Below are 18840 nucleotides of genomic sequence, written 5' to 3'. Positions count from 1 at the left end.
CAATCTCTCTAAATCCCGCCTTTCCGCGAGCTACTCTGTTCTGATTGGCCAGACAGCTCAGTCTATTGTGATTGGTTTACCGCATATAGCGCGCACGTCAAAAACAAAAACGCCCATTGTCATAACAACGTCAGCTGTTCTGAGGCTTCCTACACCGTAAACTATAGACAGTAATGAACAATGACGTTGATTTTACCATATCAATGCGAGCGCGACTACTAGTTATGGAGAAACTAGTTATTCAACCCGAACCTCCATCGCAAGGACGACTCGAGCAGGACGTTTCTCAGTGATACACTTCTCAGTTTGAGGTACATTATGAGATGTTGCAACTGTGATTCCTCACCATCAGCATTAACAAGTGCATGTCCATCAACAAACTTGATTTATTTTAAATAAATTATTTTGATTATTTTACTTGTACTAATTTATTTACAGAGTATTTTTGTAATATATTGCGGTGAACACGTGGAAACTGTATCAATAACAGTGCATGTATGCAATGTATACATTAGCTGAGCTCTAGCGTGAATGAGTGATGTAACATAAACGTTGGTAAAACTAATCTTGCTCCATGCTTAATCTTTCCTCAAAGTAGTGAGAATGACAGACAATCTGCATTAATAGACACAGTTATAGGTAATAGTGGCCCACAACTGATTAGCAGAAGTGTTTTAGTAAGGCAGTAATAATGTGAGTTAGCAGGAGACCTACACAAAATAAAACACAAGACAAAACTAAGTATTTTGAACACCATCTTTCAAGAGCAGGCGGTTTGCGAATCCTGCATTGAACTCCGAGATTTGATTGATATTCGATAATTCTGAATATTTTATTTTATGTAATGAGATGCATCTTCATACACAGGTCATGGGCTGGTGCTACAGGAGGGTTTTGCTGATCAAAGAGATCACTTGGGCCGAAGGCTTATGGCCATTGCGGGAGACAATGAGACTGAGGAGAAGAACTGCACAAAACCAGGTAATGCATATGTCACTTAATAGTATGCATTGTTTCCCACAGGATTTTGTGAGACTGTGGTGGGCAGACCTTTGTCCCTCTAGGGGGGTTTGTGGGCAAGACAATATTGTATTTTTTTTTTTTTTTTTTTTTTAAAGTAAAATTCATCAATCTGGAGCACTTAGAGAGTTCAAAATTAAGAGCTCCAACCCATGTCTCTTGTGCAAATTTAACAAAGAAAAAAGTTAGTGAATTGACTTGTACAGGAACGTTAAAGGGGACTCCAACCTTTTTGTTGTTGTTGTGATATAGTCTACATTAACACTTGTGTTTTAGGAAGCCAAACATTTAGAATATAATAATAATAATAATTTTATATTATTCAGGGCTCGACATTAAGCGAGGAGAAAATTGTTTATATTTGGTGGTGTAAACAATTTATTCTGAAGCAATATTTTCATGAGTGTTCTATCTGTTTTTACATGCTTAAATCTGCATATTTTTGATATTTACATTAGGGTGTTATTTACTTCATAAAGGCCTTTTTTTTTTTTTTTTTTACCTATTAAATGTATGCATTATATTTCATGTCAAAGTCTTTTTACATATTTACATCGCTGTATACTATATACTATATAAATTTGCTCAGTGGCCTCTGTCCATCATGGCCTCCTAATCATCTCCATACTAATTGGCTTCATCACTCTCCACCAGTAAGCTGGTGTGTGGTGGGCGTTCTGGCGCAATATGGCTGCCGTCGCATGATCCAGGTGGATGCTGCACATTGGTGGTGGTTGAGGAGATTCACGCTTCTATGTACAGCGCTTTTGAGTGCTGAGAAAAGCGCTATAAATATTTAATTAATTATTATTATTATTATTATTATTATTATTATTATATAGGGCTGTGCCAGTAAACTTGACAACCGCTCCACCGTGGTTGATGTGTAAAGCTCCATATCAGCGATGGCTGAGTAGCACCGGCGGTGGTACATCAAAACACATTTTTTGTATGTGAATGCTGTTTTACATGAATATTATGACGAGTGAAGCACAAAGCTTTGTTTACAAAAGAAATAATAGGTTAGCAATTAAATGTTACATCGCAGCCATGGAAACATTTGGATTCATGATGAATGAGAGAGTTGTGCGTGAGCCCATAAATTTAAGCTTTGTCGGCTTTGTATTCTGGTTTGCGATCTGGTCACCCGATTATCAGCGAATTTAACAATAATCTATTAGTTATTCCACTGGACATGGAATCTCTTGTTTGTTTTCCCAAATCTTCACTCACGTCTCGCTCTTTACACTGAATATGATCAAATCAGAATATATATAATTTTTTTTTTTTTTTTTTTTTTTTTTTGGTTCATACTGAGAAAAGACATTGTCATTGCAGGGCTTACTAAATGTAAAAAAAAAAAGTCCCCATATCCCCCATGAGTTTGGGAATACATTGAAATTCCTCCAACCACTTCTGTTACAATTCTGAGATCAAGTCTTAGGGGTAAATTGTAGCATTTCACAAAATTTTTCAGGTCTGCTGTCACAGGACACGCACGAATGACAATTTAAAGCCTTGATTTCATACTATGCTGCCCTATGAGTTGCCAGCTATGCCAGGATGCGATGCAATAAGATTCCAGTAGCAAGTTATTTGTATGTCGACACAGATGCGACACGACTGCAGGATGCAAAAAAAATCTATCAAAAATCTGTCAATCAGGTGAGTGTGAGCGGGCTCTCTGGTAGCACACTGGACTCGCAACGAATTAACAAGTACAATTAAAATTACGAACTTTATTTCATAAATATTACACCATTTTAACATTATTAAAACATTTAACTGAAATAAGCTTTGTCATATAAGTTCACATTGAGTTCATAGTCCGAACGTTCTTGTTTTCTTTAATTTTATTAACTTAATAACTTATCTCTTGTCGCATCATGTCTGGTTAGGACACAGTGTTAGAAAATACATTATTCCACAAATTTCAATGTCTGTTTTATTTTTTGCGTCCCTTGGCCCACACTTTGGGAAATGCTATTTGCTTCACATATCATCCCCATTTGTCTATTGTCAAAGATACTGACAAGACAATGCTGATAAAGACATACATCTTGAACAAAATGTAATATGCATTAGAACGTCAATGGAATTGGGCCCGGTCCTGCCAACTTATTGAAATGAATTGTTCCAACAGTAAATTAAGATGGAAATCTTTATCGCTCAGGGCAGCTTTGTGGAAAGACAAAAGAATTGTAAAGGAACATTTGTGATTTATGAGAAAAATGGATCTGTGGCATGAAAGCAATAAGGATATTTTTAGATGTTTGTCCCCTCGACATTGCTGTGACCATAGGAGATGCTAGGGAAGATGAGACCAGATCTTCGGATATATCTTGGGAATCCTGGCATCTCAGTGCCCCAGGGCTCTCTCATTAAGCGGCTCTTATTTTGCCGTGTGTGTGTGTGTGTGTGTGTGACCCTGCATGCACTGCGTCGTGAGATTCTGGACCCTTTCAGGGGTTGTCTCTCTATTAGAGTTGTGAACTGAGTAAGTTTGTTATTGTGGGCTGATGGAATCTGCCCTTTCAATTTGTTCTCTGTCTGTAATGAATGTTTCAATGTCTCGGGGCTTGTGGAACAGCACAGCTTTCAGGCACATTTGCTCAGCGGTATGCCATGCACTGTTGTCAAACCCTGACATAGTGGATCTTAGCCTCGCTGCTCCCAGCCAGAATGTGAGCGAGCGGTGATCTGAGGTCTTTGCCAGCTAGATGAGTGAGAAGGGAGAATTTATGAATGCATTTACTTCCTGCTGCGTGTGAGAGTTTGCGAAGAGCACTTCTTTCTTACTGTTGTAATGTAATGCTGACGAGGTGTGTTTTTTTTGTTTTTTTTAGGAATTGAAGCAGTTAGCCATTCTAAGCCGCTGAAAAAGATACACCTTGTTTTTTACAAAACTCCCTCCAACAAAACTACCCTTGAGACCGCTGTAATATTAGATGGAGCAGGAAAGCATTACATCATCTTGGTGTTGTCAAATTAATCAAAAGCAACATCAGCAAAATAGAGACTTGCACAACAAACTAAAAGACAACTGCTTATGAAGCTGAATATATGCTTAACCTGACTGATTCAGCTACTACATTCTCATTCTCACTTCATTCCTTCTTTCTATAGGATGGCCTACACAATGTTTGATGGGCCGAAAACACCTCAGGCTTCTGATGGGTTAAGACATTAGTTCTAAACATTTTTGACTCCAAGGCTCCCCATTGTCCACAACAATATTCAAGACCCTTCAACTAATTAAAATTAGTTTCAGAACTCTCAACTTCAGAAAACCCAAGGTGGCTTTCACGGATACAGGTGTGATCCTTTAGCACAACTAATTCAGTATTATCTGTCTGGTGATTAAAGGTACTTTCTGAATGCCATTCCTTTTTGCAGAATGGCTCACAGTGGTAAAAACGCTGATATTTCTGTACAGCTCTTTGGCCGTTTTTACACTGGGCACGTTTGCTGCGGTCCGAGCACAATTGTTTCCAGTGCTGGTCTGGTTTCCCTCTTAACTTGATTTTTTCGAACCCCTGGTGCATTTGCGTCATAGACTGTAAAAAAGAATGGACAACGCATCTGTGACGTCAACCATAGACTTTCTGAAGAACGGTTTTGAGGCCGTTTATGGGGGGTATGGGCGGCGCCATCTTGGCAATACAAATGTTGAGAAAGGATACAGAGGTGGTATGATGTGTTGTCAGATCATGGCCGAGACGTCAAATTTCAGGAATTCCACTCAGCGCAGCCTATGCTCGTTATCAGCTGTCAATCAAGCTGTCAATCAAAGTTAACCACGCCCTTATTTGTCATACATTTTATATCTAAATATGATCTAAACTAACAAGTTAGAAAAAAATTCACCCCCCTCACAGTTGTCAGGCACTCGGAACCTATCGAAAAATACAATAAAAGTCCATGGGACCAACCTGTAAAAACATGAATTTATGCTGTGAAAACGGACATTTTAACATGGGGGTCTATGGACATTTGCTCCCTTTTGGAACCTGCCCCTAGCGGATTTTCGATGTATTGCAGTTTTTCGCACTTCTGGGTAGGCTTAATTTTTCAGATTAGAATGTTGCCGCTTGATTTGCGTTCATCTTACGTCACCACAAACAGGTTACCTTTTTTTTTTTTTTTTTTTTTTTTTTTTTTCCTGAACAAGTGCACACCCGAGTCCCTGTTGCCTTTACATTCACGCAAGTCACGGCACAGTTCAAATGCAACTGAACTCAGACCACCTCCTCCAGGTAGTCTCGGGTTCTGGACCTCTGTGCGCTCCCAGGTGTACACTACAGCTTTCACATTAGCAATTTGTCATGTGAACAGTTCCCCGTTCCGAACTAAAATGCCAGTGTAAATAGGGTTGCACCGATCCGATACTCAGTATTGGTATCGGCTCCGATACTGCCATTTTTTTCCGGATGGGGTATCGGTCAGACGAGGCCGATCCCAATCCAATATTGTGCGTATACTATTCTGTGTTATTGTTAAGCCCCACAAAAAGGCACACAAACATTATAAAGCACCATAAGTTTTCGTGCACAATATTATAAGTGTTCTGAAGCCATTAGATAGTATAATGTGAGATAGAAATTAATATTTAAGTCGTCAAATTCAAGATCACGTAAACGTTTCCCTCAGCTGCGGCTGTCAATCATTCTTCATTCAGCATTCAAACAGCGCGTCGCGTTCGGTTACGACAGGTAACACGATGAAACTCTCCAAGATGATTCAGTGTCACTATTATTATACTTGACCTGTAGATAAAGGTCTATGGTTTCGCATAAAACAACTTTATCTTGCAGGACTTTATTGCTGTAACTTAATCATGTTACTTTCTACCAGGTGTCTGTTATCACAACACTGGAGTAAAGTCAGAGCACTATTTGTTCTTCATGCGCACAGTAACTGAAATTTAAAACTGTTAAAAGAAAATGCTGAATAAACGATTGCATCGATAGATACTGTATAATACACTACGCATCAATTATAATACACTACGCATCAATATGTCTTTTCTTTGTGCTTTAAACTTTTCAATGCGGACTCGACGTGCTGCGCGCTGTGACTCATGTTGCTTCAAGCACATCATTCTGCGCTCAGGATGCGCATAAGACAAGAAATCAGCTGCGCTTTGTGCCGCACTGTATTGGAGCCTTTCATATCATAATGACGCAATGAAAGATTATTAATAGCCGTTCTTGTTCTGTCCTATCTATCATATATTGCTACCTCATTAAACAGCTGTGCTATACATTTAAAAAAGTCTCAATTTTATAGTAGCAGCGCTCGCAAAATCGCCTGCCCGACGTCCCGGGGCGTTGTGTTTTCCAGTCGGGCTACCAAAATGCATAACCGGCCTGCCCAACGGGCTATCTGAAATTAGGGTGACCACCCGTCCCGCGTAGCGCGTGCGCGCACAGCGTTTGAAGCCCAATTCACGCGTCACGCAAATTGAGACCGTGTCACGCATAATCTATGCTTGCTCAAAAAAAAGTTGGTCGCTCTATATACTCGAGCCCCAAGCAGACAAACGAACATTACTTGACATTTCAGCATGCTATTGTTGCCACACAAACCCCTCAGTTGAACTGCTGACTAGGTTGTTGTCAACTTTTTCGTTGTTGTCATGACAGCGCACGCACGCGCATACCAGACACACTTGGAAGGAAGGAACTTTTAGATGCGCGCTTTCCAATTCGAAAAATTCGAGAAAGAGACTGTCTGAGAGCCAACGCCATCATCAATTAAAAAGAGAAGGTGTGAGTACAAGAAACAAGAATGGGGAAATGAATATTTGTGGCTGAAAGGTGTTGAGGGGGATACCGAGAGGGCTTTTTGTGACCTTTGCAAAACGTCCTTCTCAATCGGACATGGAGGGAGGGGAATACGAGGTCAATCTTATTTTTTTTAAATACTTTTTTTTAACTGTTCCTGTGGTGTTGAGCAACTACAATTCCTGTTAATCCTATAAATTTATATTATAATTTATTAATTTATTTAAAGTAAATAAATTGTAATGAAAAATAAATAAAATTAAATAGTAAATCTTAAGTGGAAGTACATCTGTCAATTCATTGAATGTTCAAAATATTATGAGTCTTTATTTAGAAAAAAAATACACATTGGTTGGCCTATTCATGAGCATACATCAAAAATTACACGTTTAGGAGAATAGGGCATTATTAATACTATGCAAGGTGGTATGTGCTAGAAATGGGTAAACCACTATCAGTGAGTCTGCCAGTGGGGCACCGCCGCGCCAGACAGTGTCCCACATTGTCCCTCAGAAACATACCCCTTGTCCCCCCTTGGGCTTATTAGCAGGTGGTCACCCTATCTGAAATAGTGTTCGCTTCAGTCTTGTTATAATCAGATTCAGCGCGTTATTTATCTTCAATCCGCAGCGGCGCGCACGTCAAAAAGAGAGAGAACAGGGTGTGCGTGTGTTCATCTGAGTCTCATTGGTCTGTCACTCATTGGTCGGTGGTGCTCGTCAATGTCAGAATATTTGAGATGACCAATCAAATCAAAGTAGGCGGGCTTTATGTTCACAAGAAGCTGGTGAGCGCAAATTTGAGCAGAGCGACTCGCTTCAGTTTACGGTCAAGTGCGAGATAAGATGTAAGTAGCTAAACTAAACATTTCATATTTAACAGCTTTTTTAGGTCATAAATGTGAAACAAATGACAAAAATAATCAGGCAAATGAATATACTTTTGTCTAATTTCGCCATTTTGAACTGAAAATAGGCCTGTAATGTGACTAATAATTAGTTTACTGTCATTGTGAGGGGACATTAGCATTAACAAAGCCATTTTCATCATAGGCACAAGAATAATAATGAATGTGTACATGTTGAGAATTAATATACAATTTGTAGCCTTCAGTAAATTAAAAAAGTTCAGCTTTAGGTGGGGAAGAACCAGGGCAAGATGAGGAGACTGAGAGAAAAAGAAAGAGTGATGGATAAGAAGTGAGAGCAGGTATCATCTACTGCCCGCTGACATGGTTTTAAAGCTATTTCTTATCCTTTTTGGGCCTTCAAACATCTTGAAATGGACATATCAGAGAAATAAAAAATTTGAACCCCCTAATAACTTTAAATGTAGGACCTCTTTGATTATAAAGCCCTGTCTACGGCCCTGTATTAAGAATAAGATCAATAATGAATGTGTACATATTGTGAATGAATTTAATAAACTTAGTTAGGCTACCTAGCTTTCCTAGAAGCTTTCAGTAAATTAACGTGTCTGAGAAAATGATTCATAAATCAACCTGTCAGTTGACCCTTTGTTAACTTTCTTCACTGACAGACAAAAATGAAAAGCCTATATCAGTCAAAGCTCAGCTTTAGGAGGGGAAGAGACAGAGCAAGAGAAAAACAAAGAGAATAGGAGTGTGATGCGAAAAATAAGGAGAGAAAAATAATCAGCTGCCCACTTACATGGTTTTAAAGCTATTGTTATCCAATTTTTTTTGCCCTTCAAAACATCTTAAAATGCACATATGTAGATCAGAGGAATCAAAATTTTCTCGGGGGAGCCCCCGAACCCCCCTAACTAGCATATCTCACATTCAGGACCTCAGTGATGAAAAAGCCCTGCCATCTCCATGTTAATGAAACTAGTTAATAGTGAGTATTAGACCCTAAACTAAAGAGTTACTTTTATTTTATTTTATCATACCCTCATTGGGGGCTGAGCCACAGACACAGACTGATTCATGTTCCATACTGGTCACACAAATTTCAGTTCAGTTATTACCAGATGCATATTTGTTGATATTTGTGTTTTGAAAAAGTTTTTGATTCATTGTTTTGACTCATAAATATTCTACATTAAAAATTGTAGTCTTTTTATATGGGCTAGTAAAATTCATTTCGGGCTACCAAAATCTGAAGAGTGCCTGCCCGAAGGGCTACCAGCGATTTTGAAATTTTGCGAGCCCTGAGTAGGCTATATATAAAATAATTGATATTTTTGATTTTTGTTATCTTGTTTTTCATTTATGTATTTTACAACAATACAAAGAGCAATGTGTAACGTTTTACCAGATTTAGTGTTACACTTATTGTCTCTTATTTGTTCCCCACTAAACGTTTTTTTCACAAAATGTTCAGATTTTATACAATTGTGCACTCGTGATTTATCTAGACTAAATTTTACTGCTGAATTATCCACTAATCTAGTTTATAATAGCATTTGTCAGATTATGATCATGTATTTTTTTGTTTTTGTCTTTCTTTATAATGAAGTTGTCTGTATTAAGTAGATTGTGTTTAACACACAAAATAGTGATTATCGTTATAGAAATTCTACTTGATTAAAAAAAAAAAAACTGCGCTGGTATCGAATCGGTATCGGTCGATACTCAGAATTTTTGTTATCGGATCGATTCTGAAAAAATGGTATCGGTGCATCCCTAAGTGTAAAAAAACCTTAGTTTCATTTGAGCTCCAGTCCAGATCAATGGTGGATTGTTTCCAAAATGCATCAGAGCAGCAGTCCAACAACATCTTATGTTTTCCTTAAACCATTGTTCATCCCTTGCTGTGCCCACGCATACCTATAGCTGTTCATTTATGCAGTTTCTCTTGAGAGGTTTAGTGGCTGCTTTCATATTGCCATTAAATTAAGGTGTTTCACAAAACATCAGTAAATACTCTCACTGTGTAAAACATTTGACAGTTCACCACAATATTGTTCTGGCCAATAATAACCTACTCACAGAAGAAAAGTCGACATAACAACCAGCCAGAGTTTCTAGCTTTGTGACATTTAGCCTAGAAGCAGGTAAATGTGAAATCGATGATACCGTAATAATCAGCCAATGTGCAAAGTGGTGGCACTTTCAAGTACTGATACAGCAATCTCTGTGAAAGCTTGCACAGACTACACCTAAGCAATTTGTTTAATGTCTTGCAACTTTGTGGTCAGAATTTTCATCCATCTAAAAGTAATGAGTAGCAATTATTTCATAGGCATTCAGTAAACAGTCCTGACTATAGAGAATATCAAGTTTACTTGATACTAAGTGCCTCTCAAATATCTTTTAAGGATTTTATGCTTGCTCTATTTCTATGTTTGCTTCCTCTGAAGAGCTTGTTGTAGCATCTTTAGTATTTCGTAAACACTCCTTCCTAGCAGACGGATTCAAATTAATTGCACACTCATTTATGGAAGTTGCATAGCAATCAGTCAATCAAATTGGAGCTGGCCAGATCTTGCCATTTCTGCATGCAATATGCATACAGTCCCTAAGCTGTCCATGAACACTTTCTGAAGCTGAGACTATAGGGTAGGTTGTCATCAATAAGCTTATGTTTCTCTTTTTAAGGCGAGACACTACAGGTGAATAGGTTAAAATTTTTAACTAGCAGATATCACTATGAAACGTTCCCAGTTGATTACCTACATTAAGATGAGAAAAAATGTATTACAAGTTTTCTGTAATTTAATGTTTAAATATGCAAATTAGGCAATATCTAATTAAATATGTGCTAATTTGCATATATTTAAAAAAACAAATCTGAGTATTGGATAAAGCCAGGTTAAAAATGATTTTTTCATTGTTCACATATTAGATGGGGGAAAAAAATTACAGAGGGATTTATGGATATCTACTTTTGCTATCCTGCAAATCAGAAAATACTGTCAATAGCCTTAAAAAAATTATTTTCGCCATGTTTTTTGGAATAAAATGTTATATAAATCAGGCTAGGAATAATATATTTACAAATCCCTCTGTAAATGTCTTCATAATATAACTAGGAACAAGACTGGAAAGTTTGGTGTATATAGGTGCTACTGAAGTGGAGATTTCGGACTTGGAGTATGAGAGAAAAGTCATTTTGAGAAAACGGGTTTTTCAAGATTTATCATCAGCCAATGAGATTGCGCATTCAGGCCTTTTACTTTCACGATTGGTTGCTGATAAAAAGGAAATGACCATATTTGGATCCGACAGCATTTACAGGTGAGAGCGCGCTTCCTAACGGTGCATGTGATGACAGGGTGCCGGCAGCGATCGTGGAGCAGCATGTTGATTAAGAAAGCCAACTTTTGTTGAATTTATGAGAAATCTACAGATGCAAATAGACAAAGTGTAATAAAATAAAGGCCTAAATGTGTATTTCTGACTTTTTTTCACCACAAGTCTGAAAGAAGACATGTTATTGAAGACAAATATCCAAAAATCTCAAAATTGACCAGTAAAAAAAAAACGATGTTTTTGCCTGCCGTGTCTCGCCTTAATAAACAATGTTCCTTCATTGTCAGTTTATGTGAAGTTAATATAATTTGATGTGATTTGGGCATCATACCAATCTCTTCAGCTCAAGAACGACATGAAACAACTAAAAAAAACGTGCAAACAGCATTCTCAAGGGAGAACAGCACTTAGGCCTATTACTGTTCTTTCTGCATTTATGTTCAGAATTCAAACATGCACAATTCAATCTATAGCTGTGAAGAGAAGATATTTTGCTTGTTCTTGTGATTTTGGTAACCGGAGAATCGCACTGAAGAGGCGTTCACATAGGCAAACAAGCAGGTGCTTTGATGAGCGGCCTCCATTATGTTTGTGCTCCTCAGAAGCAGCTCAAATCAATAAGTAATCCGAAAGAGAGAGCGCTCAGACAGTCTGGGTTGGATGCCAGCTTGATGACTGAAAATTGAATAAGCAGAATGCTCCTGTGCCTGTGAAGAGGGGTTATTTTAGGAACTTACATTTTTCACAGTCTGGAAAAGATTGATTGAATCGTTCGTAAGGGAAAAGGGTTGAATGTGTTGTGCTTTGTGTGTGCACACTTTTAAGATGTGACTACTGCAAGCTCAGGCACTGACATAGGTTAATACACTGAGATATGCTGCATAACTGTAAAGCTGTTGAATAAAGAAAACATGCTGTCACAGTGGGAGGCTTGTCAGATAGAGATGGGGCTAGAGGCGGCATTGTATTTCATCCAAAATTAATGGTGCTCTTTCCGGATTGCTCCCGTTTATGAACTACGCCGTTTATTCAGGAAAAGACTCGTAACTATTTGACATTTAAATGCTTACAGACCTTGACTGGTGTAATTCTGCTTTCAAATCAAGCAGTAAATAAGTCTTAGGTTGTGCTCTGGGTTGTTATCACTGGCAGTAACCACACACTATCCACAGTTAAACATGAAATGGCATTCCCAACAGGACTACCTCCACAGGATGACTAGCTTAGCCCATTTCAGCCATCACTCATGTCCAGCCCACTTTGAGAGTATAGGTGTACACGTTACAATTAACTGCATAAGTTTGCACCCTCTTGCAGAATCTGAAAGTTGTTTATCATTTAATAAATAAAAGAAATCACAAAAATTGTTTAGTCCAAAATTTTCTGAAGACTAAGAGACACGATCACTTTACAGGACGAACAGATTGAATTTAGGCTTTTATTCACTGTAAAACAGAGTGAACAGTATATTTATTTAACTGAATCGAAGCCTTTGTTGATTTACAATAGCACTATTCTATGGTATGGTTTTAATACATTATGCAGCCTTAGAAAACGGTCTAATAATGCATTTCATGAATTCTCGCCTGTGGAATGTGTTACTTGCGGTATTTTGATGGTTCGACACTGGTAAATTGCAATCGAGGATTTTTTTTTTAAATCGAGTACTAAAATTTAATCAAGGAATCGTGACAGCCCTACTGTTTTTGTTAATGAACATAAATTTACATTGCATCCTAACTCAAACTACTACTACTGTCAACTCAAGCTACTGTCAAATCTAATCTCTGTTCTAAGTGACAACATGTAATATTACATAAAGCCAGCACTGCAAACTGTGACGAAGATACTTGCCATCAAAGTCAGGCAACATAAACCTGTTTCATGATTTGAAACTGTATCACCCGCATGCAGAAACTAAGAAATAAATTTTTCTATTAAGATATTTATTTTAAGGAAAAATGACTGAAAAAGGTTACAGCATTCAAAAACATGAAGTGTTTGTCATGTTCTGACAATAAAGAGTAGTTTAAAGCCACAATTATTGATCTGGTTTCTACAACTTTCACTTAGTTGCAAAAATCTGCCTTTAAACTTGAAAGAAATATAGATTTGGCATTCATCGTGATAATTTTCATTAGAGACTGATATGATTTTTTTTTTTTTATTGTAATAGTAGACATGTTGCTCTGTTACTATATGTACATACTACATATAGTAGTATATGCCATTCTGAACACATCCTACGATTTCTTGCATAAGGCAGCGACTTTAACATGCCACTCTGACAACCACACACACCTCCAGCTCAGCACAGTATGTCCAACTGTGAGGCGCCGATCCTGCCATGTGTGTTCACATCAGGACAGACGTTGATGGAAAAGGTCATCGGATGATGGGAGAGAACGAAGCACATATGGTCTCTCTACCTGAGATGCTTCTCCACAGTAGCTCATCCTATATGCTGTTTGTATAGCAGATACAAACCCAAAGCACATGCATACATGCTTGTACTTTTTGTTCACCATTTGTTTGGAGGCACTGACAAAACCTCCACCTGAAAGCACTGTCATGATGTCCACAGAGACAGGGAGAGATTTTATTGGTACTTTCATTAATAATGGATGCAGCATGCCAGAGCTCCTAAGGACTTTTAATAGATTTACCTGCAAGAGATTGTGATGCTTCACACAAGTGTATCAACCTGGATAAAAACAACTTACACTGTCAGCAGCAGGTCCTGCTGAATACCACATGAAGTCCCGTCTTACAGAAGCAGCACCTATGGAAAATGGTTGCTTCATCATTCAGATCCGCTGATATTTAATCGTATATACTAATTTATATTCGTTTTCCCTAAACCTTATTTGTTTTTGCGTCTCAAGCAAGCATGGTTGACCCTCTGTGTTTGCAATATTTGATAAGCTCTGTTGATTATATATGAATAAAAACCTATTAAATCTGTTTATCATATAAAGCGATTATGCTTCTTCAGAAGACTTGTGTCCCAATTGATGCACTATGCAAGTAGGCTATACTATGCACTGTATAATTTAAACTGTATACATTTAATTATGGGAAACATAATGTGTTTTTTTTTTTGTGTGTACTTTTTTTTTTTTTTTTTTTTTTTGTCTGTTACAATGACATGTCATTGAGGTTCAAAGTTTTGAACTTGATGGGCGAAATGGTACAATTGCTAAAACGCCTATAGTCTTAAATTGAAGGAGGGATCTGTGCCATATCTAGAGACCAGAAGCAGACTTGTTGGTGGGCTATTTGATTTGGGTCCACATCCACCCAGAATGCCCTAGCAACTTTTGCATGTGCACTCACGGGTCGGTTTTTTTTTTTTTTTTTTTTTTTTTTTTTTTTAAGCATATAACCCTTTGGCTTCAAAATATAATGTAGCTACTATATGCAAGTATAATGTATTCAGTAGCACCAAGCAGTTCAGTTATCTTGGATGTGGCTGCTGTGAATGTCTTGAGTGTATGTGTATTTTGTTTCTGGTAGGCTGTGCATGATACTCTGTATGTCTGCATGTGCTCTGTGGGTTTTCTCAAGAGACGACCTTGAGGGTGTCCTCTCCTTCTTGTGATATGGGAGGGGCAAGCTGTGGGAAGGGAAATGTGAGCAGGGCACCATTGACTCTCTTCCGCTTGATGGATAAAACGTTGGGATTTCGTTCGTTTTTCTCAACCCTTCAGATAACTACAATGGAAGCGATGATGGTGCTTGTGATAAAACATCACGCTGCTATTGCTGTCATTTATGGTAGATTACTTCTTAATGGGGAGAGCTATTAGTTCCTTGAGTGTTTTAATGAGCTCTTCAGACTGAAAAATGAGTTGCCAGTATAAGATTTAAGCCGTTTTTGATGCATTTTCACAGCAGATGCTTTCATTACTGGTGTTTGCTTTGGAGGATAATATGGGTGGAAAAGTCTGTCTTGCATTACCCCTTAGGGTAACACCTAAGGTGTTTTTGGGATCCTTGATGTTTTGACATGCCCTGACATTTGTGCTTTTTTTCAGTTGCTTATAAACATATTAATGGCAAATAGGGGTGCAACGGTACAGATAGCCCACGGTACGGTCCGTACCTCGGTTTTTGGGCCACGGTCTCGGTTCGGTTTCGGTACATGTTTTGTGCAGAAAGAGACTGCTATTTCATCCCAAAAATATCTTTTATTTTTCTTATGAGCATAAACAGAATGTCACAGTAGGAAGAACATCAATGTATGGAATAAATTAACACTCTAGTCTGTACTGAACAACACTAAGTAATACAACCTCTTCAACTATCACTTATATGAAATACAAAATGTAAACAAACACACTTCAAAATATTCAAGTGGATCCCAATTCCAAACCTTGATAACTGGTATATGAAGTGATCAATATGAAAGAAAAAGTGCACTTTTACCTTTAACAAACATAAATTAGCTTGTGCTTTGAATAAAAAAAAGCAGAGCAAAATAATATAATAAAAAAATACTGCATTCAGGATACAAAGTGCAATGTTATTTACTCATCCACTATTGAGAGATTCTTGTGCAAAAAGATGAGTCTATCAACACTGTCTGGTGCAAGGCGAGACCGGTTGGCACTAACGATGTCCCCAGAAGTGGAGAAAATTCTCAACTTTTCAGAATGCCGCAAGCGCACCGTAGGTCACGTGACAAGAACCAACCAGAGCGCAGCTGATGGTTGCTTTAGCAACGACAGACGCCTCCGGAGCGCAACCGCCCTAGCGCTTTGGAAAAAGGAGAACGTGGCGCGCCAAGCGTTTTCTACGCGTTTTTAGGCGCGATATGTGAACGGCGCCTAAAGCAAAAACTAAAAGGATCAGCGCGAACTCAATGGCAAAACCGAAGTCCCCCGGGACACGAGGGTAGATTGTCCCGTGCAGGGCTGACCGAACGGTCCGGGATTTTACCGTGTACCGTTGCATCCCTAATGGCAAAGGTGTCATTACACTCTATTCAACACAAACAGGGCTACCATATATGAGCAACATGTTTGTATTTTTGAGAGAGTAATGTTTATGCATGGTCATGGTTTATGCATGGTTTCTGAAACAAGGTCACAAAACACTAGCCTGACTACGTCAGACTTCGTACTTCCGCTCAATTTCAGTTCGCTTCTGTACTCAGTCTGAGATAGCGACCTTTCTCCCCGTTTTCCTCCGGCCTCAAAACAGCCGGCCAATTAACGAACAGAGGGCGGGCTGAGAGCCGTGACGTAGACGCTGATTGTACCGTGGATGCGTAGATTTACTTCACATAATCTGCAAAAGTCGTTCACAGCCATTTTCACTCCGGTATTTCGCTCGATGGTTTTGTTTTCGCATCATACATGTGTTTACAGTGGAAGTTAGATGCGGCTGAGCCTGCGCATAACACACGTCATAACCAAACGTTATGTGATTGGTTTACGGGTAACCAATGATGTTAAACTTCAGACAAGAGCCCCCCCCGCGAGAAAGAAAACGCTTTTCAATTATGCCCTTCCAGACTCTGCCTACGAAGCAAAGGGAAGTAGCAGAGTTTGGTATTACCAGGCTAACAAAACACATAGCCTACTAAATGTGTCCACAAGACTTTTGACTAATGGACGTTGTCGCTTTGAGTTTTTTGCTTCAAAATTATGTGAAAATCATCCTGCCTATTCATTCACATAAAACAATACATTGATATAAATTTTGTAAGACACTTTGTTTAGAAAGTCAGTATGCGTGGGGGTGTGAATGATCATGAATAATGCTGTGATTCACACCTGAAAAGACAATGACCTGCATAATGAGCCTTTCAGTCAGGTATGTATGCGTGTATCTATCAATCTATCAATCATATAGTTATAATCCAAATATAAATGAAAGTCAAAAGCACATTTTGAGTACACAGTCATACCTGGAAACAAATCCTGTTCAAATAGGCTATATGGGCCGTTCTACAGAATTGGTTCAAAGTTAGAGTTGGAAACATCTTGAAAAAAATGTGTCTCTTCCACAAATTTTCTTATCTCGCTCAACAATCATGCGTCTCTGTTATGTGCACAGCTGCACGCCACAGACTGTCCAGGCGCCTTCTGCATTCCGTCAACATTATGTCATCAGTTAACATTTAGAAAATTGATTTTTGACATTTGTGATTCGATTCAGAATCGTCCACATTGCGATCCATCTAAGAATCGATTTCAGAAAGTTTTGGAATATTTATCCTCCTCCCCCCCCCCCCCCCCCCCCTAAATTTGTCACTAATAAAACACAATAATAAATATTTTAATGAGAAGGCTTATGTTGACCTATGTAAATAAACCTTATAAATATATATTTTTTTCTATTTTATTAAAAAAGTTTTCACATGTAAATCAACAACTATTACAATTGTAACACTATTTCAAGTGTAATCTTTCTTTGTAAAAAGCATACATTTTATCATGTGTATTTCAAAGTTAAGGATTCATTAGTTTGAATATACATTGGAACAAACACTATAATAACATATTAGCTGATAATTCAATATCTAATTTATTTTTGACAAAACATCCCATACTATGTAATGTATTTAACATATGAGCAGAAATTGTTTGATGTGGTAGTAGTCTATTTTACAGTAAAAACTTTATAATCTATCCAAAACTAGTCAACGAAATCTTGTCTAAACATTCAAATTCCGTCTGTAACATTGTTTATGATATGTTAATATAGTATAATATATAATATATTTTTGCTTTAGAGTGGCAGCTGCCTGTATAGATTATGGCATGATGTTGATTTAATTATGTGAGGGTTTTTTTTGGTAGTGTGGCCCTGACAGTGAGCATCTTGTACCATTGGGAATTTTTTGACCTACAGGGCTGCCCGGGTCACAAACAGGGCTGCCATGACAGAATGTACTGACGTGTGACCTACCCAGCCATGTGTTTGTGAGGTTTTGATGTTTAGTGATTTTGCTCTAACAGGCCTTGGAGGCATATAAACCAGATTTAAAGGAATGTCCTGGGTTCAATATGGATGTAAGCTCTGTCTACTGCATTTGTGGCAAAATGTTGATTATCACAGAAAATGATTTTGGACTCGTCCCTTTGTTCTTGCCAAACAAAGCTAAAAATCATGGTTACAGTGAGGCACTCACAATGTAAATACACAGATCCAGGCAATAAACATTTAAGGTTTCAAAAGTATAGCCATAAGACTTGTGTTATTGTTAGACTAGTGCAGTGGTTCTCAATCTTTTTTTTCAAACTCCCCCCCCCCCCCCTTAAACCTTTAAAAAACCTTTAAACCTTTTAAATAAAAACATTTAAATATTTCAGTGATGCTTTTGGATGAACAATATATAAAAGTGCCAATATATAACAACTTTTGACAGCGCCTCACGTCACAAGCTCAGCTTCTTGTTCATCTTCTTACCGGAATGGAGGAACATCTGCGGAGTGGCGCGTTCACAATAGCAGCTTGTGATTCGTCCCCTGAAGAGGAGCTTTTCTATGGAGAGCAACTTCTATGTTGGGCTTGTTTTAATGGTGACAAGTCAACCCTCTGAAGAAGAGCCGCTTTATAAAGGCAGAGCGTTATTCACGCACTTGAATGGCAACGGCTGTTTATTTTTTCGTTTTTTTTTTCTCTTTTTTTTCTGCTGATTGTGCCCCACACTTTGAAAACCACTGGACTAGTGTTAACTGCTTAATTACCTTGTCTGTTATAGTAGACCTGACTCTTATAAACCCACATATTTTATTTTAATTCATATAGGCTAGTTTAGTTTATGTATTGGACACTTTTTTACTTTAGACAAATTTCACTGCAAGA

At 38.1% G+C, this 18840-nt stretch overlaps 1 protein-coding gene across 3 annotated transcripts in view; it reads left to right on the top strand.

Annotated features, from left to right (window-relative positions):
* The window catches only part of slc24a4a (solute carrier family 24 member 4a), a 51308-nt gene that overhangs the window by 11053 nt on the left and 21415 nt on the right, over positions 1-18840 (top strand). For all 3 annotated transcript variants that reach the window (XM_079853431.1, XM_079853429.1, XM_079853430.1), the window contains exon 2: positions 868-981. In XM_079853431.1, the coding sequence (XP_079709557.1) occupies positions 868-981 (114 nt within the window). The remainder of the gene's footprint in view (positions 1-867; positions 982-18840) is intronic.

This window comes from Squalius cephalus (assembly GCF_949319135.1).
Source record: "Squalius cephalus genome assembly, chromosome: 20".
NCBI lineage: Eukaryota > Metazoa > Chordata > Actinopteri > Cypriniformes > Leuciscidae > Squalius > Squalius cephalus.
This window is presented reverse-complemented; position numbering and strand designations above follow the sequence as displayed.